Source organism: Pichia membranifaciens, assembly GCF_001661235.1.
Source record: "Pichia membranifaciens NRRL Y-2026 unplaced genomic scaffold PICMEscaffold_4, whole genome shotgun sequence".
Classification (NCBI taxonomy): domain Eukaryota; kingdom Fungi; phylum Ascomycota; class Pichiomycetes; order Pichiales; family Pichiaceae; genus Pichia; species Pichia membranifaciens.
In genome coordinates, this window is record NW_017566985.1 from 1,089,766 (window position 1) to 1,112,956 (window position 23,191).

Consider the following 23,191-nt stretch of genomic DNA (forward strand, 5'->3'; position numbering starts at 1 on the left):
ACTACATACAGACTATAACTTAGAGGAAAGGCCACCCTCCACTAGATGGATGGCAGCATAGTCAATGACCTTGACATTTCTCTCCACTACCCATGTCTGGAACTTCACCACTGGTCCGGACTTCCACGCCAATACCTTCAAGGTCTCTCCAGGGTAGACAAAGCTCGTAAACCGGGCCTTAATCTCGTCAAAAAGTCCAAATTTGTCGACCAAAAGCTTGGCAGAGATCCCGTAGAAACAGAGGCCGTGGAGAATAGGCTTCGAGAAGTTGCCGCCTTTGGCAAAAACAGGATCCACATGAAGAGGGTTGAAATCTCCGTTGAGGCGATATAGAGCAGCTAGATCCTTGTCGGTCTTGAACTGGCCCTCGTAGTCAGGCGTGCCCGAGGCAGCAAAGTCCTTCTTGTAAAAATTGCTGATCCCCTCCTTACCACCCCCAGGAGCCTCGTCTTTCCCACTGTGGGTCTTGCAGTCTCTGATAAAGTACGAGCCAACGTTAGTGAATAGCAACTCACCGTTTTCGTCAAAAGTCTTGTACCCGGATCTCATTAACACATTTTGCTTGCTTCCCTTAGCCTTGTTGATGATCTCCATTGGGAAGGACTTGGTCGTGAGCTTCCCATTTGTTGGAATGGGGAGCTTGTTCACCTTCAGGTAATGCTCTCCGTGTAGTAACTTCATAGGGTTATAGTTGTCGAGTAGGTCATCAAAGTTCAAACCTCCATCCTCCTGGTTCATGAATGGAATCACGCCGAATGTTGGCAACACTTGGAAGTCTGGATCAGACTCATAAACATACTTCAACTCCTTGCTGGTAGCACCGACCGAGATATTGTACAAGATGACTTGATGGTGGTCGTACGTGTAGGCTTCATCAGACGAGCCAGTGTCATCTTTACTTTCATTGTCATCTTCGTTATCTTCGTCGTCCTCATCTTCGTCTTCGCTTCCAACAGACTCTAGAATGGCAATTGACGATTCTTCGGCAGATTTCAAAGTTATGCCATCGCTAAAATCTGTAATATCTTTCCAGCTTGTTTGAACAAACTCTGGCGTGATGTGTTCATCGTGGGAGACCGCACCTTTGGCTCTTTGCCATCTGGTGTTGCCGATCCATCCTGCGCCAACCTCATATAGTTCGCCGGTAATACCACCCACCTCCTCACTGCATAATAGAACAACCATTGGTGAAACTTGCGAAGTAGAGAACTTGTTGAGTTCGGTCTGCTTGAAAATGGTTTTGGTCATGGCGGTCTCAGCATGTGGGGCAATGGCGTTACACTTGATATTTGCCTTTCTTCCTTCAATAGCTAGCGTTCTGGTTAGTGCCAACACTCCGGCCTTAGCAGATGCGTAGTTGGCTTGACCAAAATTGCCATAGATCCCAGAGGTTGAAGTGGTGTTGACGATGTAGCCCGACTTTTTCTCCAAGAATATTGGCCAGACCAACTTACACAACCTGTATGTTGCCAACACGTGGATCTGGATAACCTGGTCCCACTCCTGCTGGCTCATTTTGGCAAACGAGCGGTCCCGTAGAATCCCTGCATTGTTGACCAAAATGTCAACAGTTCCAAAATTGTCCAAAGCGGTCTTGATGATTTTATCTGCCTCGGAGTAGACATCATGTTTCGAAGCCACTGCAGTTCCCCCGCTCTTGTTGATTTCATCGACTACGGAATAGGGGTCCTTGAAATCATTCACCACAACCTTGGCGCCATATTTGGCAAACCAGAGGGCATGCGACTTGCCCAACCCGTTACCTGAACCAGTAATCACCACAACCTTGTCCCTTAACGACTCTATCTTAATTTTTCCCTGATCGTTTTTACCCAATTTGCTTGTGACATCCCACACGTTGTTGTAGTCTTTCAACATGATTGGGTAATCAGAGTCCTTGAAGTCCGAGATTTTGCTAAACTTGTGGAGAATTGCCTCTGGGGTCAGTGTGTCACTGGAGGGGTTAAGGTACAAGCCGCTGCTCCGTTGCCACTTTATCTGGGCAAACAAGCCGGCGGCAACCTCGTAAATCGACCCCGTTGATGGACACTCCTCAGAGGTCAAATAAAGCACCAACGGAGCAATCTTCTCGGGGGACAACTTTTTCAACACGTCGGGAGGCAGGACTGTCTCGGTCATCCGGGACTTGGCCAATAGCGAAATGATATTGACCTTGATATTGCTGTTGTAGCCCTCCTTTGCCAAGGTCTCGCCGAAGCCCACCAACGCCAGCTTGGCGCAAGAGTAGTTGGCCTGGCCGAAGTTGCCGTATAAGCCTGCCGGCGACGCAGTCATGATGATCCGGCCGTACTTCTTCGCCTTGAAGACCTCCCAGCAAAGCTTGGTGAGCTTGAACGCGCCGTTGAGATGCACGTCCAACACGTCGGTGAACTGTTTCTCGGTCATGTTCTTGAAGCTGGAGTCCTTTAAAATCCCCGCGTTGTTGATGAGAATGTCCACGGTGCCGAAGTTGTCAAGTGCAGTCTGTAGGATTCCCTCTGGGTTGGTCACCAAGTTGTCGTAATTTGCTGCTGCCGTTCCGCCACTTTTCTTGATCTCTTCCACAACAACGTCGGCTGCCCTGTTGGAGTTCCCCGAGCCCGTCAAAGAGCCTCCGAGGTCGTTCACCACCACCTTCGCCCCTCTAGAGGCAAACTGGTGCGCATACACCTTTCCTAGCCCCCCTCCAGCACCGGTGATGATTACCACCTTTCCCTTCAAAGATACTTGTTCTGACATGGTTGCTCAATTATCGTTTTTGTTTGCTTATTGGTATATGTATATATATACATATATATACACTATATTGCTTATCTAACTCAAGCTCTTCTTCTGCAAGCTGTCCTGTAGATGCAAACCCAAGCGCCAGAATCAACGAGTGGACAGACTGCACAGCATTTATACACCACACACATAGTCTGTTTGCCCGAAACCACCACCACACGTCACCGTCAAGAGTGACAGAAAATCGCCTCCCCCTCCCCTAACATGACCAGGCATGGGGAAATGCCCCGAAATTGCTCGGAGTAAAAAGGAGGGCCCTGGCGGAGGAAAAAATGTGGGGTAGCGGGGCCGGAGAAACTGGCCTGCCTGCTCCAAACGCGTTGTGGCCGCGTAAAAAAGGGCAAATTCGTGGAAAACAGGGCTTACGTAACCGGAACACGTAAGCACTCGGCTCGCTTACCGAATGCGGTACCGTCGGCCGAGGCCTTTGCTGGAGGCGCATCGAACGGTTTTTTTCGGAAGTGCGAATGCGGTAATTCGGGAGACGTATTACCGCGCCGGGGGCTTTTCCGGCCGGAACTGACTCATTCTGGCTTAACGACCTCGGATTGCGAGAAATCGGAGGTGTCGGAGACGCTAAGGAGGGCAAAAGGGCTAGATCGGGGATGACAAGGATATGATAGCAAGTACAAGAGAGATGGAGAGGGAGGATGAAGAGGACGGTGATGGGTAGTTTGAAGGAGAAGAGGAGAGTCGCTGGGGGCCGAGAGGGGGAGGGGGGAGAGTTCAGCCTTATGCTCCGACCTCTCTACCCATTGTGTGCCTTGCGTGTAACACCTTTTTTCCCTCCTTGCACTTTGCCCTTGACTTATTGTCACGCAGTGTGCGTTTTTTTCATATATAGATCTCCATCTGTCTCCGTTCTTTTGCTTGGTTTCTGGTCCGTGCACGCGTTCACCCTCACTCTGCCTTGCTGTGTCTGTTCAGATATACCACAGAAGACCCCCACGTTCGTCAGTCTAGCCTATATTTCACTCCGAGCCAAAGGTTAAGCTACAAGCATGACAGTTTTCACGACCGTGGTGTGTCCAGCAGACCTGCACGACGCACGGTTCCATAACCCGACGAAAATAGCGCCCACGATCCAGTACCAGATCCAGCCGACGTCGTACTTCACCCTCTACCACATCCAGCAGTACATTAACGACTTGACCTTGCTCCCGAACCGCATCCACGCCAACTCGGTGCTTTCATTCAGCGTCTCTAATAGCTCGTTCTCCAGCTACCGCACGTCCTGCCTCCTGAAACAGCATTTGAACATCTTGTGGGAGAACTGCAAGATCCAGAGGATCGATCTGGACTTCACGCAGTTCAAGTTCAAAAGGGAGATTCTCCAGCGAGTCGTCGCCCTGACCAACCACATCCAGAAACACGGCAAGTACAACGTCTTTTTGAGCGTCACCGTTCCGCTAGACAAAGACTTGGTGATACCGGAGGAGTTTATCCAGATTTTGAGGAGGTTCAAACAGGAGTTTATCAGCTTCAGCATGCTCAATATACTCATCACGAAAAACCTCAAACGAAAAAATGTCGAATGGTTAGAGATGGCGAAAATGGCGTACAAGAACGTTGCTTCCCAGTTGCGAAAGTACGACGCAGCAAACGAGATCTTTATCGGATCCATAGAAAAATACATAGGACTTTCTTTCGATTGCGACGTCACCCCAAACATCCACCACTACGACGTGAAGACCTTAGCAAAGCTAATATCTCCCCACTCATCGTCTTCTTACAGTTCTTTGAATACTCATAGCATGAAAACTACCGTCAGACAGAGCGTCAAGCACGGAGAGAAGAAGAATATGTCGGAGCTAGATTTCCTTATGATATGGAAGTGGGCAAATAAAGCCGGATTGGGCCAGGTGCAGCTTAAGTCTTATCTGGCCAATTCGAAGAACGTGAAAAAAGTGATTGAGAAGAACTTGAGTCTTTTAAAACCAAATGCTGGAACCGATTCCTCGTTGACGTTGCCACAAGATATGCTATACAGATTAGCTGACGAAGTTGGCATCCGTAATATCACCACCGTTAACTATTTAGAGCCAGCACCTTTCGAACAACCTACTTCGAGATCTGCCTCAACAACATCGGCACTGAGCAGTACACAATCCTCTTCCCCTTCTACATCTTCTACAGAAACGGTGAACACTTTAGAGCCAACACAAATGACTGCACTCGCGGGAAGGGTGGCAGAGCCAGTAACCCTTCTTACCGTTGACAATGAATACCAGCATAGTCTACCCGATTATGAAACCGCCATGCTTCACAAGGTTCAGGAGCACGAGAGGATGATGAACTCTCTGGCCAAACTACCAAGTTACGCAGCGGAAACATATTCTAGCTAACTGAGAGCAAGAATCTTTAAAAAGCGGGAATTAAACAAACAACTTATCACGAATTGTGACGGATATACCATGATGTTTTTTTTTTTAATTAAGTAGCGGAAATAGATCAAAAAAGGTCCTTCATTTTTTTAAGCTTATCATGAAGCTTTCACGTAGCTTTCAGCAATATAGTTGTACCACTGTATTTGCTTCCCAGTAAAGTGCTTGTAAATTCCCTTCCATTCTGGCGTTTGCCCTTCGCCGATGGTATCATACGAGCACCACGTGTATCCTTTACAGGTAGAAAGCTGCTGCAAGCCCAAGTTCGAATACTTACCGTCTTCCAGGTTGGAGTTGCCAATATTATTCTTTGCAAGAGGCGGGATAATAAATGCGTCAAAGGCAATAGGCGTGGTATAAAATTTCTCCAACTCTTGTACATTTGCAAAGCTGCGGCCATGTGGATTTGATATTTCCTTCAAAAGATCAAAATCTTTGGAGGCCAACTGATGAGAAACTTTCGGACAATTGATGATGCCCGAATTGATCCACGAGAGTTCGTTGTTGTCGGAAAGTACATGGGAAGGATGTGCCGAGCATATTTTGTGGTATTTGACTCCATCTTCATTTCTTATGGGGCTACCCACAGACGCAGTCCAGTAATCGTCAAACTTGTAATCATCCAGCCCGGACAAAAGCATACTCACCCAGAAGTGCTCCTTATCGCCCCAACTTCCAATCATCGTCGACTGTATGAACGATAAATGGAGGGAGAGGATAACTGCATTCCAGTATTTATCTCTGTTCACAACAACGACACCAGACTCCATATAATGGAAGTACCTTTCCTTAAAATACTCACCTTCCCAAGTTTCTTTCCTGACGGGGATTAATCCAAAGATGAAGCTGTCGATGTAATTTGGTGATGTGTTTTTCAGAAAGTCGATGTAAGCAGCACTCATATGCATGTCGACGTTTCTATCTTTGAAAAATAAAGTTCCACTCTGTTTAAACTGTGATGTGTCTAGCAGACTGGCTGGAGTCTGGAACAAGACCACATCTGTATCCAACATGATCATAGTCTTGAAGCTGTTGAATCCATAAGCTAGCATCTTGTTGAAGAATTTAGGGAACTCATTCTGATAATTGTCGCTCAAACAGAATGAGACATCCACAAACCAAATGTCTTGTTTTGGGAAAGTCGATAGAGTTGTTGGGGCTTTTATTGCCCGTGCCACTTGAAAAAGCCTGTATTTATTTAGAGAAGAAAGGTCACCTCTATGGAGAAACTCGATGGGAAGTTCGTTGTTGAGCGTTCGAAGAAGACTGAGTAGCGCCATCGTCTCTTCTACTAGTGCGTCGTTGACTGAAAGAACAATGCCAACATTGTTCAGTTTATCTTTGTAGTGGTTCCAAAACGGTTTATCCTTCGGATAGATGGAAGAAGATTCCCAGGTTTTTAACTGGGAAGGGTCGTAAGCGAACGTCGATTCATCAATGACAGACTCGGCAACGTTTTGCGGGTAAGCCTCCAGCAGTGGAGGCCCAACATGGATGCTGCCGGTCCAATGCTGGAAGAGTGGTAATTTTCCGCTGAGGTAAGGATACACACGAGTGTCTATGTTGTTGAATAGAACATGTAACTTCTCATAGGCCGTGGGGTCGGAACCGGTGGCATTGCCCATGAAGCAGTGGTTGTAGATGTTCATGTGGACGAGGTCCTCACTCTTCTGCAAATTCTCGTGGGTATACTCAGTCCCGAGTTTGGGACTTGTCCACCAGTTAGGGTTGTATGCGTGCAAACGTTCGAAGTAGAAGTAGCATTTCTCAGCCAGCGGCTTCTTGGCGAAGTCTTCCACGGAATAAGAGTCCTCAATGACCTTGTAAATGGGTCTGTAGGCCAGTTCGGGGGAAAAGAAGTCGACAGAGGCTTGATTGTGGATCGTTTCGGCCACCGTTGGCTTGCGGTTTTCTCCGGAACGAAGACACAGGAAACAGATAAGGGTTGCCGTAGCTAGCAGGACAAATTTGAGTTTCTTGGCAGCATGGAGGAGAACAGTCGAGTGCTTTGTCATCGGATGGCCATATGTCGGTGAAGGCTCCGAGGGAGGGTGGATGGCAGATACCTCATAGAGGGCGACACTGACATCATTGGGGTCTAGCCAGAGGAAAAATGCCTGTTTGATTTTCACGATTTTCAAGATCTCCTTGCACAGAGAGTAGTCTTTCTTTTCTTTTTCTCCGGTAGGCTTTTTTTAGAACGGGGGACGTTTTTGTTTTCAGCATTTTCGCATTTCAGCATGTTTTTTAGTTTCCGCATCGGGAAATTCGAATTGCAGACTTTACAGAGACTGTTATATGTTGGGGGATATACACCATATGGTCTAACTAGGTAATATACATGCACGTACAGAGGAGTATATGGAAGAGGGAGTGGGTGAGCAGAAAAAAGAAAGAGGGAAAAGAAAAGAAGGGAGGAGAAAAGAAGAGGAAGAGAAGAGAAGAGGAAGAGAAAAGCCAAGACTGAGGGGGGTCTCCGGTTGTGAATTAAAGAAGGTGTGTAAGAACGGTGGAAGTCGTAGTGGTAGATGCATAGAAAAGATGCGTTCGGTGGATGTGGAGGGAGGCCGGCGGTGATCACAGGATTGTACATTTGCTCTTCTTCTTGAACTTCTTTGGGGCAAAGCTGCTGCGCTTGCTTCTGGAGGAGGGTGGGGAGGCGCTGTCCGGGTCGGTGGTGCTGGTGCTGCCGCCGGCGCCGGTGCTGCCGGCGACGGTGCTGTGGTGCTTCTTCATGCGGGCCTTGTTGTAGGCGGTGTTGAAGACGCAGTTGAAGAGCTCGTTGACGTTGTGCATGCGGATGCTGGAGCAGGCGAGGTGTGCCACGGCGCCGATGCTCTCGGCAACCTGGTACGCGTGGGCCGGGCTGACGGCGTGCACCATGTCGTCCTTGAGGCCGACGAGGACAATCGAGGCGTGGGGCGCATAGGTCATCACCTCGGGCGCCCACACCTCGTGGATGTTCGGCAACGACTCGGGCGCATCCACGGAGTAGGCCACCACCACCACATCCGCGTCCTGGTAGCTCAACCGGCGCAACCGCTCGTACTCCTCCTGTCCGGCCGTGTCCCACAAGTCTGCCGAGAGCACCGTTTTCGACTGCACCTGTTTCACAAACGTGCGGTGGTTCTCGAAGATCGTTGGTTCGTACGCCAGCGGGAACGACCCGCGGATGTACGACGAGAAGAGCGACGTCTTACCGCACCCGGAGTCGCCCACAATGACGACCTTCGACTGCAGGGACGGGTGTGCATGGTCGTCGGTGTCGAGCACCTCGTAGTCGGGGCCTTGGGCAATTGCAGACACGTAGTAGGGCTGGGGCATTGTGGCGGCTGTGGGGCGACCAGCCGGCCCCAACAGCACCCGCACACACGTCTTTCTTCCGCAGAAGAAGCAGCAGTCTGTCTCAAATGGAGGCCCCTCGATGCAGGGGGGTAGCGGTAGCGGTAGCGGTGGACGGGGTCCTTGTTGACATGTCAACACGGCATCCGGGGCCGTTGCGCCGGCCGCCGACGCGTCGCCGACGCGTCGCCGTCGCGTCGCTCCCGCGCCTCCCCGCGCCCGCCCAAAAGCTCACCACACAGAGTGCAACACCTTCACCGTGCGCAGTGGGCCGGTGGCGAGGGCGCCCACTATGGTTTGCACACGCTACTGTGCACTGTGTCCTCTTTACTATACCGCACGTCGGCACACTGCGGACAGCCACTCAGTGTGCCCGGCTGCGCTCCTACCCAAAGCCACTTCAGTTGCCACACACACACACCCACTGGTAAGTACACCGCACACACTGTGCATTGGGGCACGTCACTGCCGCCGTTGTCTCTGTCTCTCTCTGTGCTGGCTGCACCATGGCTAGCCACCACGCTGCTGCTGCTGCTGCTGCTGCTGGCCCCGGCGCCCCGCAGTAAGGGCGGCGGCGGCGGCTCGTGCAGAGTCGGACACAGATAACGCAGTGGGGGCCAGGGGGACGGGGGGTCGGGGGCTGACACTACAGCAGACTTTGGCGGCGCCACCGGTGTTGCCACCGGTGGCAAAGGCAACGGGCAATGGCCACGGGACCGGACAGCAGGTGCTGCTGTTGCGGAAACGTTGTTGAGGGCGGTTGTGCGTCTGCGGCGGGCCGTTCTGGCGGCTTGGCGACGGCCACACGTCAATGCTGCGTTGCGTTGCGTCGGGGCGGCGGCTCTGGCTGTTCTGGCGTCCCGTGAAGGCGTCTGCCCGGTCTGCTGAGCTGGCCCGGCCAGCGAAAATGGGGGCAGACGTTGTTTGCCCCCTCCAGCGGCGGACCCAGAGTGCGTTTTTCCGCTGCGGGATTGCGGCGCGAGACGAAAAACGCGTCTGTTGTTGTTGTTGTTGTGGTGGTGCGCTGCAGCGCTGCACGGTGCAGCGGACACACGCACACGCACAGCAGCAGCAACACGCTCTGGGCCAGCCTTTTATATAGCTGGATCGTCTGCTCCTCTGGCCACTATCGTTTTACGTTCTTTTCCAGCTCCGCTACTAACATTGCCTCGGCACCACCTCCACTAGTACAGACTACAATGCCTCCAAAGAAGGAAAGATCCAGAAAGAAGAAGGACCCTAACGCCCCAAAGCGTGCGTTGTCCGCATACATGTTCTTTGCCAACGCGCAACGTGACATCGTGAGAGCAGAGAACCCGGGCATTGCGTTCGGGCAGATCGGTAAGCTCCTCGGCGAGAAGTGGAAGTCCATGGACGCAGAGAAGAGAGAGCCATACGAAAACAAGGCGGAGGCCGACAAGAAGAGATACGAGCTCGAGAAGGCCGACTACTTGAAGAGAAAGGAAAACGAATACTTGGAAAAACACGAAGCCTAAGGGTGAAGGCGTTCTACCATTTTGCTTAATTTTGATCTTTTCTGTGTCTTTTTTTTTCTCCCTGCCTCCCCTTTTTGACTAATCGTCGTCTTTGTGACCCCTGGAATCTTTGTTTTGATCTTTTATCATCATCATTATTATCTTTGTGTATTATTTCCTATTTATTTTCCACCTCTCTTATCCCTTATTGTGAAGTATCCGCGCCGCGTGCCAGGTCAATATCTAGGCTGTACAATAGCATGATTATTGGTAGTCTTTGTTCTTTTTCTATAACGGAATATATCTTCTTGCCTCTTCTATTCTACAGCGCTGGCGCCGGCTCCGGCTTCTTCGCCGGCTCCGGCCTCTTCACCAACACCGCCACGCTCTCCACGTGGTGTGTCTGTGGGAAGAAGTCGAACCCCCGGATGCTCTCGAGCTCGTACTTGGCCCCGTTCGCCGTCTCGTTGAGGAAGAACTTCACGTCCCGGGCCTGCGAGTGCACGTTGCACGACACGTACACGATCCGCAACGGCTCGAACTCGCTCAACTGGTTGAGAAACACCCCGTCGCAGCCCTTGCGGGGCGGGTCGAGGATGACCCCCGTCTGCTCCTTTGGGAACGCAATGTGCTCGAACAGCTTCTCCGCCTTCCCTTGGATGAAGTCACACCGCTCCGTGCTGATCTCGTTCAACGCCGCATTCTTCTTGGCAAACTCAACCGCCCGCTCGCTGATCTCCACCCCGAGTACCTTGTCCACATTGTTCTCCGCCGCAGACGCTATCGCCACACTGAACAACCCCGAGCCGCAGTACGCGTCCACAAGATACCGCATCTCGTCACCCAAGTTGTCTCTTACGTACTTGATCACAAGGGGCAAGATCGAGTTGTTGTTCTGGAAGAACTCGTTCGCAATGAAGTCGAACCGAAGTACCCGCCCTAGACCCGTGTCCACAAGATCGCTCACAACCTTCTGGTTCTCCGTAACACACGTCTTGGTCACCCCGTCCTCGACGCCGGGCACCTCCACCTCGAGCTTTGTGACTGGACCCTCTATCCCGTCAGCAGAAACCTCTCTCGAGCCAAACAACCGCTCGGAACTGTCCTCGTCGTGGTTAATCACGCTGTTTTCCCGAAGCAACACGGTGACCCCCTTCTTGCTCTTCACCCCGGCATTCCAGTCCCGCTTAAGTCGGGACCGCTCGTTCACCATTCCGAGCCGCACAATGTCTGTCCCAATGATACAGTCTTCGATGTCCAACACGTCGCCAAAATACGGTCTGATCGACCGCTGGCGCATGTTGCCCTTCTCTGAGTCCGGATGCTCCAACACTAGCGAGCTGTTGTCATACACAACTCCCTCATTCTTCCCCTCTCCGTAAGGCCCATCTTTCTTGATGTTCAACCAGGCACCCTTGCCACGCCAGCCAAACCCTAGTCGAGGCACGTCCAAACCATTCGTCCCGCTCCGGGGAATGTCGTAGTGCGGCGTGAGCTTTGTACGGTACCCGTATTTAAGTGGACTCGCAACTGTGTCCATGACCTTCCCAGACCAGTCCACTTCGTCTTTGCAAAAATGCTTGTAAGCATTCTCAACTACTTCTTTTTTGATAATAAGTTGGTTCTCGTACGAAAGCGATTGGTATTGGCACCCGCTGCATATACCGAAATATGCACATGGAGACTCCTTTGGCTTCACCAATGCAGTGCTGTCAATGATCGTCGTCTTTGCAGCATCAACATTCGGCTGCTCTGAACAGTTCCTTTGGTTCTCGTCTCTAAGCGGAGAAAGATGTGTGAATCCAACCACCTCGGCATCGACATAATGTGCGTTTGTATGGTAGACTCTGATGTTCACAAAGTCTCCAGGAAAGGCAAAAGGCACTATTGCAATTTGCACTTTTGGGAGATTCTCAGCATGCACAGTTCTCCGGTATGGCTCCTCACTAGGTGCTCTACGTGGTCTCTTTTTAGAATTCTCTTGACTGTCACTGACCGTCTCCGTCTGCTCAGCCTTATCTTCTGGATCTTCCTCAGCAGCCTTTGCAGCCAGTTCTTGCTGCTCAGCCTTGTACTTTTCAATCTCTTTTTTCTCTCTCTCATGTGCCGCCTGTTGACATTGGAGAATAGTTTCCATAGTTGGCGCCTTGATGATCGCTAACCCGTCACCCTTCGCACTCATGCATAACACTTGCACATTCTTCAGCTCCCTCCAATTGAAAGCATCTAACACACCAGCATCATTGATGAGGTCTCGAACAGGATTCATCACGTCTTTGATGGTCAAAGGTTCCATTGATTGTGGGTCCTCGACCCCTAGAATCTGACACACTTTGTCGTGGTGTTTCTTCAACATATTTGGAATCTCGAATTCAGTCATGACTCCCAATGGGCTAGTTGAATCAAAATTAGACTTCGGTGGCTTCCTGTGTGATGGTCTCTTTCGTTTTGCAGCATTGCTTCTTGGATTCATGATTTTCTTGTTTGGCTCAACTGCTTGTTGTTCTACGTCCAACCTCACCTCCTCCTGAATTGGAATGCTGCTCAACGTTTCATCCCTAACCGCCGACATTATTGCTCTCTTTGAATTTGTGCTGTGTTTCAATACAGCAGAAAGTATGTTTTTCCGTACGTGAATCGAACCAATGCTTGTCCTTAATATGTTCATATATAGTCTTGGTTTGACTTTGATCACAGAATCGTAAAAAACCCGGATCTGAAACTTTGTACCTAGTGCAATTTCAGACTCAGCTTGTGTTTTCTGTTTTCGGCTGTTTTCAACTGCTAATTCAAATTGAAAAAAAAAAGATCAAATCTTTATTTTGAAAAGCTATTTTATTTCAGTTTTCATCTATTGGCCAGCCAGCCGCAGTGAAAAATTTTGAGATAAAAAAAAAGGATCGAATCCAAATTGGGAGCAAAAAAAATAGACTTCATAGATTTTTTATCCTGCTTACGTAACTTGCTAGAAAAATGAGATCTGAAAAAGATTCATTACTGATCTATACATAAATTGGTTGTAGTTATATAAACTAAGAAAAACCTATTAGTGGTTTCTTTAGTACATCCTCTGTATTCAAGAAAACACTAATAAGGGCGACCCAGAAGTAGAGAGAAAAAAAATGATAATAAAAATAATTAGAGGAGAAAAGAAAAGTATGAAAGTAGGGAACAAAACAAAATAGAAGAAAAAGCGGTAAATCAACAGCAGTAGCTAGCTATTAATACAAGTAAAGTACTATTTTTTTTTATCCTCTAAGTTTAGTACCATTTGCTGTCACCTTCATTACCGCTTGAACCACTCTGATATTGATTGTAGTTGAAGTTTTGCATGTTACCTGCAGCCATACCATTCATTCCAGCCATGTTGGTGTTCATACCAGACATACCTGGGATACCGTTGACGCCAGACATACCTGTTGGAGCACCAGCAGCAGCAGAAGCACCAGCAGCAGCATTCATGCCACCCATACCGTTAACGTTGGAGCCGCCAGTGAAGCCGCCGAAACCAGTGGAGGAGTTGGTGTTACCGAAGCCGTTGAATTGGCCACCACCGTATTGACCACCGTATTGGCCGTATTGACCGTATTGGCCATACTGAGCATACTGGTTGTATTGAGCATATGGGTTGGAAGCTTGGACTTGGGCTTGGGCTTGTGTCTGTGCTGCACCTGGTTGACCTTGGACTTGCTGAGATTGTTGAGCGCCTTGTTGGGATGCATCCTTCTCAGGGTTTGCAGTACCAGTGACAGCAGTAGAAGCAGCAGCTGGGTTGGCTGGTTGTGGATCTTGGTTAGGTTGAGATTGTTGGAAGTTGTTTTGTCCATATTGACTGTAGATCTTATTGTTTTGGAAAGAGTTAGCGCCAAATGATTGTTGTTGTTGCTGTTGTTGTTGCTGTTGTTGTTGTTGTTGTTGTTGTTGTTGAGGTTGGTTGGATGGGTAGCCCATAAAACCAGTTTGTGGTTGTTGAACCATGTAGTAGTAGTAAGGAGGGAAAAACTGAGGAACGCCAATCATTGGAGAAACATTGCCCATTGCACCGGCAGGGTTGGCCATGTTTGGCAAAATAGAAGTGGCAGCTGGAGAAGCAGCGACGTTAATGTCAGTTGATGCTGCAGAGACAGGATTAACGTTTGAGGACGCAAAGTGGCTTTGGGCATTCATTTGGTCAATATATTGTTGGTTGTACATGTATGGGTTTTGAGATTGTTGTAGTTGAGATGGGTCGTACTGTGCTTGAGTGTTTCTCAAATAGTTATTCAAGTCAAGACCGTAGTTACCATTGTTGACATTGTTAGTGTTGTTGTTGTTGTTGTTGTTGTTGTTGTCGTAAAGTTTGTTGTTGTTGTTGTTGTTGTTGTTGTTGTTGTTGTTCTTGTGGTTGTTTCTATAGTTGTTGTGGTGACGTTGGTTTTGGTTTTGGTTTTGTTGCTTCAAAGAGACATCAGCAGATGGCTCATTAACCTGCTTGTTCTCGTTGTTATCTTTTAAGCTTAGGGAGTTTAATTCCTTTTGGGTCTCGTTAACACCATTCTCGAGCGCTTCCTTCGATTCCTCGGCAGCAACGTTTTCTTCTGCGATGGCTTCTTCGATGGCTTCCTCAACAGCTTCCTCAACTGCCTCAGCAACTTCTTCAGCACCCTCGATGGCTTCTTCGACTTCTTCGATTATTTCTTCAATGACTTCTTCGGCAAGTTCCTCTGCAACTTGTTCAGAAGACTCATCAGCAGTCTTTTCTTGTTCCTTTTGAACCTCCTTGACTTCTGGTTTTGGAGCGGCTTTCTTTACAGGTTTCTTTGGTTTCAAAGCAGCTGCCCAAGACAGCTTTGGAGCTGGGGCAGGGGAAGCAGCAGAAGCAGAGAGCGCAGGTCCAGACTTGGAATCTTCAGTGTTGGTCTGTTCGGTCGTATCCGTGGTGGTGGTGGTCTTGGCCGACTCGGCCTCAACGTCTTTGTCGGTATGTATCTGTTCAGTTGGCGTTCCGTCATCTTTTTTCAGGCTGTCACTCTGCTGCTCAGAGCCGGTGGTGTCTTGTTCCTTTTGCTCGGTTTTCAAGGCACTTGCCCAAGAAGAGCCCTGAGGAGGTACGCTTGTTCCGGTTCCTGTCGAAGAGGAGGAGGACGATGTTGGCTTTTTGCTATGTGGTTGCTGCTGTGATGGCTGCTGGCCTTTCTGTTTTGCTCTGAATTTGCTGTTTGCCGAGGCATTGTTCTGGTACCTTTTATTCTGCTGGTTATACGAGGACGAAGGGGTATGTTGGAAGCTGCTGCTCGTGGGTGTGCTGTCATCCCAGTGGGCAGAGGAGGCGGCGTGACGGGTGGAGAAAGGCTGGGCTGGGGCCGACGAAGAAGCCACGGAGGACGCCTCGTCCCCGTCCTGGACCTTCTTCTTCTCCTCCTTTTTATTACTGACCTGGTCCCACTTCTGGATCTTCCCAGAGAAGATCCCCTCTAGAATTTCCTGTATTTCCACGCTGGCGATCTCATCCTTGATGGCGATGAAGTCCTGGTAGGTCCAGTCTGGGAAAATGTCGGTGAGGGTCGTGATCTTCTGCTTCAAGTCTGAGGCGGCGTTTGAGCTGCTATTACTGGAACTGGACGACGACGAGTTCGAGAACTTTTTCGAATTGTTTCTGAACTTCGAAGACGAGTTTTTCTTCGAAGTATGATGCTCTATTTGATCTGACATCCTTGCTTGGTGTGTAAATATGTGTGTATGTGTGTGTGGGGGGTGCTTCTTGTTTTTGCTGGTGCTTTCTTTTGTATTTTCAAGGGAAATCAATTGATCACTGTATCTCTGAAAAGAAACCCAAGTATATTTATGTGATATATATGCAGACAGATATATATGCCGATAAATCTAGATGAATCGAACTGAGTTGAGTAGAGTTGAGCACGATATTTTTTTTTCTCTTCCGCTGGGTGTGTGTGTCGGGGGGAGAGTACAAAAAGGGACAAGATGCTCTTTTAGTGTGTCGGAGTGTGGTATAATTGTTGACGGACCGAACCAGCGCTTCAAACACTACTGTCACGGCTCCACCAGCTGTCTCTAGTGCCACTCAAGAGACGGCAATCTCCAAATAGGGGACGATGGTCACTCTGCTCTCGTGCTCGCTCGCCAGCCAGCCAGCCAGCGAGCCAGCGCAGAGCGTTTCACCCGCCCGCCCTGTGTGCTCTGCTGCCGCAGCGGGGTTCACGGCCAGCTGGGCTATTCTCGATGAACGACGTCGACGTCGAGAAAAACAAAGGGGCGCGCAAAAAAGCATTCTACGCCTATCGACGCAAACCGGGCGCGGCAGGGTCGATCGACTTGGAATTTGCTGGAAAAAAAATGGTGGGTGCACGGGTGGCGAAAAAAGACGGAAAAGCGGAAAAACGGAAAAAACGGAAAAAAAGACGATCGTCCCGGCGGAGGACAATTGCCGGGTCCGGCAGTTGTCCCCGGGGAAAAGTCCCCGGGAGAAAGACCCCGGAGGTGGATTTCATGTGTCCTTTTTATTTTCAAACAGTTACAAAAAGAAGAAAAGGCTACAGACTAAAGAATATTTGAGAATTATGGCAATTGGTTCTTGGTGTGGAAGATCTCGAGGGCCTCAGTAACTCTCTTGGACATGGTCTTCTCGCCCTCTCTGACCCAGACTCTAGGATCAAAGTACTTCTTGTTTGGCTTGTCTGGGCCGTCCGGGTTGCCCACCATGGACATGATGTAGTCCTTCTTGTTCAAGACGTAGTCCCTGATACCGACCAAGTAGGCGTACTGGGTGTCGGTGTCGATGTTGACCTTGACAACACCGTTCTTGATGCCGGTGTCGAAGTCGGCCTGGGAGGAGCCGGAGCCACCGTGGAAGACCAGGAACAATGGGTGAGGGTTGTCGGTCTTCAACTGCTCCCTGGCGTAGAGCTGGTGCTTGCCCAAGAGCTCGGGCTTCAAGACGACGTTACCCGGCTTGTAGACCCCGTGGACGTTACCGAAGGCGGCGGCGATGGAGAAGTTTGGCGAGATCGGAGCCAAGGCCTTGTAGACGTTGAAGACGGTCTCGGAGGTGGTGTAGAGCATGTCCTTGTGCACGTGCTCGTTGTTGACGCCGTCCTCCTCACCGCCGGTGATGCCGATCTCCATCTCCAACCACTGGTCCATCTTGGACATTCTCTCGAAGTACTTCACGCAGGTGGCGATGTTGGCGTCGTCCGTCTCCTCGGACAAGTCCAACATGTGCGACGAGTACAAAGGCTCCTTGTGGATCTTGTAGTACGCCTCGTCCGCGTCCAACATCCCGTCGAACCACGGCAACAACTTCTTGGCACAGTGGTCCGAGTGCATGATCACCGGGATCCCGTACGTAGGAGCGATCGACCGGATGTAGTGTGCTGCCGCAATGGCGCCTGCGATCGACGCCTTCTGGCCCTCGTTCGAGATGCCCTTGCCGGCGAAGTACGCAGCCCCGCCGTTCGACGTCTGGAGGATGATTGGCGACTTGGCGTCCCTTGCCGCCTCGAGTGCTGCCACTGCGGTTGACGACGACGTCACGTTGATGGCTGGGATGGCGAAGCCCTGCTTGTGTGCGTACTCAAACAACTTTCTGACGTCTTCGCCCGTGATGACACCGGCTTTTCTTGAGAGGAAATCTAAAGGCATGGTATGTTCTGCTGTGTGTGCGTGTGTGCGTGTGTGCAATTGCGTGTCTTCTGTGCGAAGGAGGTCAATTGGCAGCTTAGCAGGGAACAAACACCTGTACCAAGTCCTAGAAAGAAGAACAACATTAAAAGCATGAGCATTGATTCTATCATCAGAGGCAGCCTTCCGGCTCTTTTTCAGCTGCAGCAGACATCCTCCCGCTCTTGCCCTGGGCCTGCGTCGGTCCGCGGGCGCCACGCCACCGCCCCGGGAGCGGATCGAGAAAGCCCGGGGCGGTGACGGGAGGGGTCACGGGCCGAGGCCGGCACGTCATAGGGGCGGGAAAACGAGCAACAGCTGTTTTTCGGGCGGACTGGGACGATCGGTCCAGAGCCGCGCGGGAAGGTTGAGGGGGGGGGGGGAGAGGGAAAGGGAGGAGACTAGAAGAGAGGGCGACGGGGCGGGAGACACGGATACGGAAGAACAGGGCCAGCGGAGAAGAGGGAGGCGGTGAAGGGCAAGGATGTCGGGCGGGTCGCAGGTCAGCGTGATGTCGAAGTTCGACAACAACATCCAGCTGATTCTGACAAAGTTCAACGAGGTGCTGGAGCTGCTGAGGCTGGACGGCAAGGACCTGGAGACGCAGGCGGTGGAGGCGATCCAGATCCAGTCGGACACGCAGATCGTGGTGCGATTGGTGGAGGAGCTGTTGCACCTGACCAAGAGCCTGAAGGAGAAGTGGATTCTCGGACAGGTTCACCGCAAGTCGAGGGACGTGCTTGCGGACAACAACTACGAGCTGTACGTGAAGCTCAACGGGATTCTATCGGACATCACAGAGGCGGCGGAGGGGCGCGGGTGAAATTTGAGTATAAAATATGTAAAATATGTCTCATTCTTCGATATAGGGAAATAAATAAGGAAATAAAAACGCAGTCGTTATCGGGTCGTTAGATACATTACCGGAAGAGAGGGCCGGGGCGGGGGCCGCTAGTAGGAGGTGTCGACGACGTATCTGCCCAAGATCTTGCCCTGCTCCATCAACTTGTAGATGTTTGGCAACTCGGACAAGCCAACCACCTTGATTGGCGACTTGACGAGGCCTCTGCTGAAGAAGTCCAAGGCCTCGGCGGTGTCCTCTCTGTTGCCGACGTAGGAGCCTCTGATCTGGATGGACTTGACCACGTGCTCAAAGACAGGCGACTCGCACACGGCGTTGGCAGGCAAGCCCACAAGGACAACCTTGCCCAAGGTTCTGACGTACTGGCAGGACTGGGAGATGGCGGCGGGGGAGACAGACACGTTGATGACACCGTGGGGCCCGCCGTTGGTGGCGTCCTGGATGTCCTTCACCACGTCCTTGGACTTGGTGAAGTCGATGTACACCTCACCGCCCAAGGACTTGACAAAGTCGCCCTTCTCGGCGCCCCCGTCGATGCCGAGCACCCTGAGACCCATGGCCTTGGCGTACTGGACGGCGAGCGAGCCCAATCCTCCGCCGGCACCGGAGATGGCCACCCACTGGCCTGGTCTCAACTCGGCCGTCTTCAAGGCCTTGTACACGGTGATACCGGCACACAAGATAGGGGCCACGTTGGCCAAGTCGCTGCCCTGCGGGATGTGCGCTGCCTGGATGGCGTCGGCGGTGGCGTACTCCTGGAACGAGCCGTCGTGCGTGTAGCCGGACAAGTCTGCCTGCGGGCAGTTTGGCTCGGCGCCCTGCTGGCAGAACTCGCAGCCCATGCACGACCCGTTAAGCCACTTGATACCGGCGAGGTCGCCGATCTCGAAGTTTGTCACGTTGGCGCCCTTGGCCACCACCACGCCGGCACCCTCGTGTCCACCCACGAGCGGGAGCTTGGTGGCGAGCGGCCAGTCGCCCTTCCACGCGTGCAAGTCTGTGTGGCATACACCGGAGTACTTGACGTTGATGAGGATCTCGTTTGGCTTTGGCGTTGGCACGGGGATCTCCTTGTACTCCAAGGGCCCTCCGTTTTCGTAGAAAATGACACCCTTCTGTGTCTTTGGGATGGTTGGCGCCTGGGTGGCCAAGGACCGCAACGAGAGACGCAAAGGCTGCGACTTGAATGCCGAGTGTCTGGCGGCGGAGAGAGTTTGCGAAAGCATCAGGGGAGTGTTGTTGTTGTTGTTGTTGTTGTTGTGTTGGGGGAGATACACACCAGAAAAAAGAGCCTACACACCCTCCACACCCCTCCGACCCTCCACGCAACCACAACAGACGGTCCGGTCCAGCAGGAGACATGGGGTGCTATTTATACGCTCTGGAATCTGCGCACCCGCCTTACCGTCTGTGCGATGCCGTCACCCATTTCCACCAATGCCAGCAACGCCAGCAATGCCACCCCTCTTCTGCCACCCCTCTGCCACCCCTCTGCTCCCCCTCTGCTCCTCTGCTCCTCCTCTGCTCCTCCTCTCCGGCCTCCACCCCACTTCTCGGAAGCGCAAATCACAGGAATCCGACCCTCTGCACACCGCCTGGCCTGCTATGCACTGCCGCCGCGGACTTCCCCCGTGTTCCTTGCTCGGGCCCCGACTGCGCGCCCCGCCCGCCGGCCCCGCTGCTCTCACCCCCTGCTGCTGCGGCGGGGCGAGAGCGGGGTGAGAGCGGGGTGGGGTGAACGCGGGGTGTGATGCGACACGGCACACGCCGCAAGCCCGAGCAGCGTCTGCAATTGGCCCCACTGGAACTGCGCACGCAGCGGCAGGCCGTGCAGGCTATCCACACGGGCCCCGAAGCTGCGGATATCGGGCAGCAGCGTGCGCCGCCACGCGCCGAGCCCGGCCTGCCCCTCCTGCTGCTCGTCCTCGTCCTCGTCCTCGTCCAGGTCCAGGCTCTGCAGCGTGGCCAGCGCCACGTACAGGAAGCGGAACAACTCGCACACTGCCGCCGCCGCCGCCGCCGTCTGCAGCAGCCCGTCGCTGTGCAGCAGCAGGTGCACGACGCGGACAAAGTGGCCAAAACACCCCGTGTTGTTCACCACCGCTGCCCCGAGAAAGGCGAACTTGCACTCCGCCACCGCCCGGCCAGCCGCGTCGCCGTCCCCGCGCGCCCCGCCCCACACCGCCCGCACCAACCACGTCTTGTCAAGGAAGTCCGCGGTGCGGGCCGCCCCCGTCCGGTCCAGACGCACCAGCTGCCGCTTGTCGCTGGTGGTGAAGTCGAGCCCGCTCAGCAGCAGCTCGGGCTCGTGCTCGTGCTGGGGCCAGGCGGCGGCGCCGCCGCCGCCGCAGCTCCGGGCCCGTGCTGTCGTGCGTGCGCAGCACGCCGTCGGGGCTCCGCACAAAGCCCAGCACCGACCGGTCGAAGCGCAACGCGCGCCAATCAGCCCCGGCCACCGCCAGCGCGCCGTAGTCCACCACGCGCCGTCCCAGGGTGTCCGGGACCACGCTGTGCCGATCAAGGCGGACGGTGTGGATCTCCGTGTATGGGGCGTCGTCGCCAGTGCGGTGGCAGAAGCGCACAGCGTAGCCCGAGCGGCCATCCAGCTCCAGCAGCTGCGCCGTGCGTGTGTTGTGCAGGCCGCTGGTGAGATGCACAACGTGCACGCCGGCAGGCAGGTTGCGGACGCCGCGGAGCTCGCGGCCGGGCTCGCTGCAGAAGAAAAAGAGGTCCACGCCAACACTGCAGTGTGGCGGAACAGCGTCGTCGAAGTACAGCGTCGATCCGTCCATCGCAGCCTGTGTGGCCGCTGTGCTGGGCCCGCTGCGGGCCAGCAGCCCCGTCCGGCAGGCACGACTTCTCTGGCCGTCGTCTTCTTCACCCTCACCCTCCTCCTCACCCTCGCCTCGCTCTGCGCTCTTCTTTTTCTCGCTCCCCGCGTCCCGCACACCCACTCAGATTCATGTAGCCCCGAGACCATCTACACCCCCCGCTCACCTAGTTCTATTATACCCACGCCGACCTGTCCAAACATGCCCCGGACACCCCACCAGCCCCCTCCAAAGCCACGTGAGCCATGAAACCGCAGCTCAAGGTCGGACTCGAGATCCACACGCAGCTTCAGACGCTTTCCAAGCTCTTCGCCAGCTCGCCAAACCCAACCTCCAACCTCAACCTCCCTGCAAACACAACCACAGCCTTCTTCGACGTCTCGCTGCCCGGAACGCAGCCCCGCCTCAACCCCGAGTGTGTGCTCAACTCCCTCAAACTCGCATGCTCACTCAACTGTAACATCCCGCCCGTCTCGTCCTTCGACCGGAAACACTACTTCTACGGCGACCAGCCCCTCGGCTACCAGATAACACAGCACTACCAGCCCATCGCCCGCAACGGGTCCATAACGCTTCTGCAGAAACACCATCTGAAGATCAAAAGAGACCTCACCGTGCGCATCCAGCAGCTGCAGCTCGAACAGGACACAGGCAGGTCCATCTACCACGCCGTGGACTCCGACATCTCCAACATCGACTTCAACAGGGCAAACATCCCCTTGGTGGAGATGGTCACGCTGCCCGACTTCCAGGACGTCGAGGAGGTGAGAGCCTTTCTCCAGACATACATCAAGCTCGTGCAAGACCTGCAGGTGTGCACCGGGGATCTGGAAACAGGGGCTCTCAGAGTCGACGTGAACATCAATGTCACGGGACATGAGAGAGTAGAAATCAAAAACTTGCCCACCATCTCCGCCATCGTCAACGCAATCAGGTACGAGGCAAAGAGACAGACAAAGGCTGTTCTTGATGCCGGCGCAACCGCCGTGGCCGCTGGAATAGAGACTCGAGGTTGGGATGGCCGCAGAACATACCATTTGCGTAACAAGGAGTCCGCCGTGGACTACAGATACGTCCCCGATATGGAGCTACCCAAGGTCAAGCTAGATGTCGACTCGTTGGTCCCGCAAATCCAGGCCCTGCTACCGCAGCCGATCTCCGAGAGACTGGATATCCTCATGTCAAGTCCAAAAGATGGCGGCCACTCGCTCACTTTGAGAGATGCACGGATTTTGGTCAACAACGATGCCCTATTACAGTTTTACACCGAATGTTGGAACAACATCTCCGATGACAAGGTCAGGCTGAAGTTGATCAATTGGCTTGTCCACGAGTTGCTTGGAACGCTCACAAAGAGCGAGGTCGAGTTTTCGCCCAGCCTCATCAGCTCCGACTGTTTCACAGACTTGATTGTGTCTGTCGAGTCCGGTGGCGTTACCAAGCCCAACGGCAAGCTCCTGCTCCTGCACTTGGTGAACAACCGGGAGGACCAGCAGAAGAAGGTTCTTGAGATCGCCAAAGAGTTTGGCATGCTTGCCTCGAAGACCGCCGATGCCCAAGTGTCCTCGGATGTGGAAAACGTGGTCAACGAGATCATTGCTGCCAACACGAAGGTTGTCGACGAGATCCAGAACAAGGGCAAGGTGAAGAAGGTCAACTTCCTCATCGGGCTGTGCATGCGTCAAACAGGAGGAAATGTGCAGCCTCAGGTTTTTGAAGAGAAGATCAAGCAAGTGCTTGGACTCAACGAACACTGATCCATCCCCCTTTCTCCCGTTTGTCTTCTTGTAATTAGTTTATTTGTCATATGTATGTATATAAGGAAAGGAAGAAGAGAAAAAGAAAGAAATACAAAAG

At 52.6% G+C, this 23,191-nt stretch overlaps 11 protein-coding genes across 11 annotated transcripts; 4 read left to right on the forward strand and 7 right to left on the reverse strand.

Annotated features, from left to right (window-relative positions):
- Window positions 1-12: 12 nt before the first annotated feature.
- On the reverse strand, window positions 13-2,739 carry PICMEDRAFT_73481 (hypothetical protein; the record flags this gene model as incomplete). The annotated part of the gene is made up of 1 exon (XM_019164491.1): window positions 13-2,739. One exon carries the CDS (start codon window positions 2,737-2,739, stop codon window positions 13-15), a length of 2,727 nt encoding a protein of 908 aa, XP_019017116.1.
- A 1,046-nt stretch (window positions 2,740-3,785) lies between these two features.
- PICMEDRAFT_73482 (hypothetical protein) lies at window positions 3,786-5,129 on the forward strand (the record flags this gene model as incomplete). The annotated part of the gene is made up of 1 exon (XM_019164492.1): window positions 3,786-5,129. The coding sequence occupies one exon, from the start codon at window positions 3,786-3,788 to the stop codon at window positions 5,127-5,129; it is 1,344 nt and encodes a 447-aa protein (XP_019017117.1).
- Window positions 5,130-5,266: 137 nt separating this feature from the next.
- On the reverse strand, window positions 5,267-8,492 carry PICMEDRAFT_73483 (hypothetical protein; the record flags this gene model as incomplete). The annotated part of the gene is made up of 3 exons (XM_019164493.1): window positions 5,267-7,341; window positions 7,677-7,809; window positions 7,884-8,492. 3 exons carry the CDS (start codon window positions 8,490-8,492, stop codon window positions 5,267-5,269), a joined length of 2,817 nt encoding a protein of 938 aa, XP_019017118.1.
- Window positions 8,493-9,709: 1,217 nt separating this feature from the next.
- PICMEDRAFT_34373 (hypothetical protein) lies at window positions 9,710-10,006 on the forward strand (the record flags this gene model as incomplete). Its single annotated transcript, XM_019162882.1, has 1 exon — window positions 9,710-10,006. The coding sequence occupies one exon, from the start codon at window positions 9,710-9,712 to the stop codon at window positions 10,004-10,006; it is 297 nt and encodes a 98-aa protein (XP_019017119.1).
- A 301-nt stretch (window positions 10,007-10,307) lies between these two features.
- On the reverse strand, window positions 10,308-15,676 carry PICMEDRAFT_73485 (hypothetical protein; the record flags this gene model as incomplete). Its single annotated transcript, XM_019164494.1, has 2 exons — window positions 10,308-12,769; window positions 13,267-15,676. The coding sequence occupies 2 exons, from the start codon at window positions 15,674-15,676 to the stop codon at window positions 10,308-10,310; spliced, it is 4,872 nt and encodes a 1,623-aa protein (XP_019017120.1).
- A 779-nt stretch (window positions 15,677-16,455) lies between these two features.
- PICMEDRAFT_17250 (hypothetical protein) lies at window positions 16,456-17,632 on the reverse strand. Its single transcript, XM_019161523.1, has one exon. It carries the CDS (start codon window positions 17,621-17,623, stop codon window positions 16,541-16,543), a length of 1,083 nt encoding a protein of 360 aa, XP_019017121.1. The 5' UTR covers window positions 17,624-17,632; the 3' UTR covers window positions 16,456-16,540.
- Window positions 17,524-18,010, reverse strand: PICMEDRAFT_17251 (hypothetical protein). Its single transcript, XM_019161524.1, has one exon. It carries the CDS (start codon window positions 17,934-17,936, stop codon window positions 17,775-17,777), a length of 162 nt encoding a protein of 53 aa, XP_019017122.1. The 5' UTR covers window positions 17,937-18,010; the 3' UTR covers window positions 17,524-17,774.
- A 115-nt stretch (window positions 18,011-18,125) lies between these two features.
- PICMEDRAFT_73487 (hypothetical protein) lies at window positions 18,126-18,464 on the forward strand (the record flags this gene model as incomplete). The annotated part of the gene is made up of 1 exon (XM_019164495.1): window positions 18,126-18,464. One exon carries the CDS (start codon window positions 18,126-18,128, stop codon window positions 18,462-18,464), a length of 339 nt encoding a protein of 112 aa, XP_019017123.1.
- A 64-nt stretch (window positions 18,465-18,528) lies between these two features.
- PICMEDRAFT_148630 (hypothetical protein) lies at window positions 18,529-19,991 on the reverse strand. The gene has a single exon (XM_019160573.1). It carries the CDS (start codon window positions 19,727-19,729, stop codon window positions 18,593-18,595), a length of 1,137 nt encoding a protein of 378 aa, XP_019017124.1. The 5' UTR covers window positions 19,730-19,991; the 3' UTR covers window positions 18,529-18,592.
- Window positions 19,992-20,707: 716 nt separating this feature from the next.
- PICMEDRAFT_12451 (hypothetical protein) lies at window positions 20,708-21,295 on the reverse strand (the record flags this gene model as incomplete). The annotated part of the gene is made up of 1 exon (XM_019159927.1): window positions 20,708-21,295. The coding sequence occupies one exon, from the start codon at window positions 21,293-21,295 to the stop codon at window positions 20,708-20,710; it is 588 nt and encodes a 195-aa protein (XP_019017125.1).
- Window positions 21,296-21,579: 284 nt separating this feature from the next.
- PICMEDRAFT_73489 (hypothetical protein) lies at window positions 21,580-23,091 on the forward strand (the record flags this gene model as incomplete). The annotated part of the gene is made up of 1 exon (XM_019164496.1): window positions 21,580-23,091. One exon carries the CDS (start codon window positions 21,580-21,582, stop codon window positions 23,089-23,091), a length of 1,512 nt encoding a protein of 503 aa, XP_019017126.1.
- Window positions 23,092-23,191: the final 100 nt, after the last annotated feature.

What these genes read in the sequence shown, in the direction of transcription:
- PICMEDRAFT_17250 (XM_019161523.1), bottom strand. Translation starts at nt 17,623, where the DNA reads ATGCCTTTAGATTTCCTCTCAAGAAAAGCCGGTGTCATCACGGGCGAA.
- PICMEDRAFT_17251 (XM_019161524.1), bottom strand. Translation starts at nt 17,936, where the DNA reads ATGACGTGCCGGCCTCGGCCCGTGACCCCTCCCGTCACCGCCCCGGGC.
- PICMEDRAFT_148630 (XM_019160573.1), bottom strand. Translation starts at nt 19,729, where the DNA reads ATGCTTTCGCAAACTCTCTCCGCCGCCAGACACTCGGCATTCAAGTCG.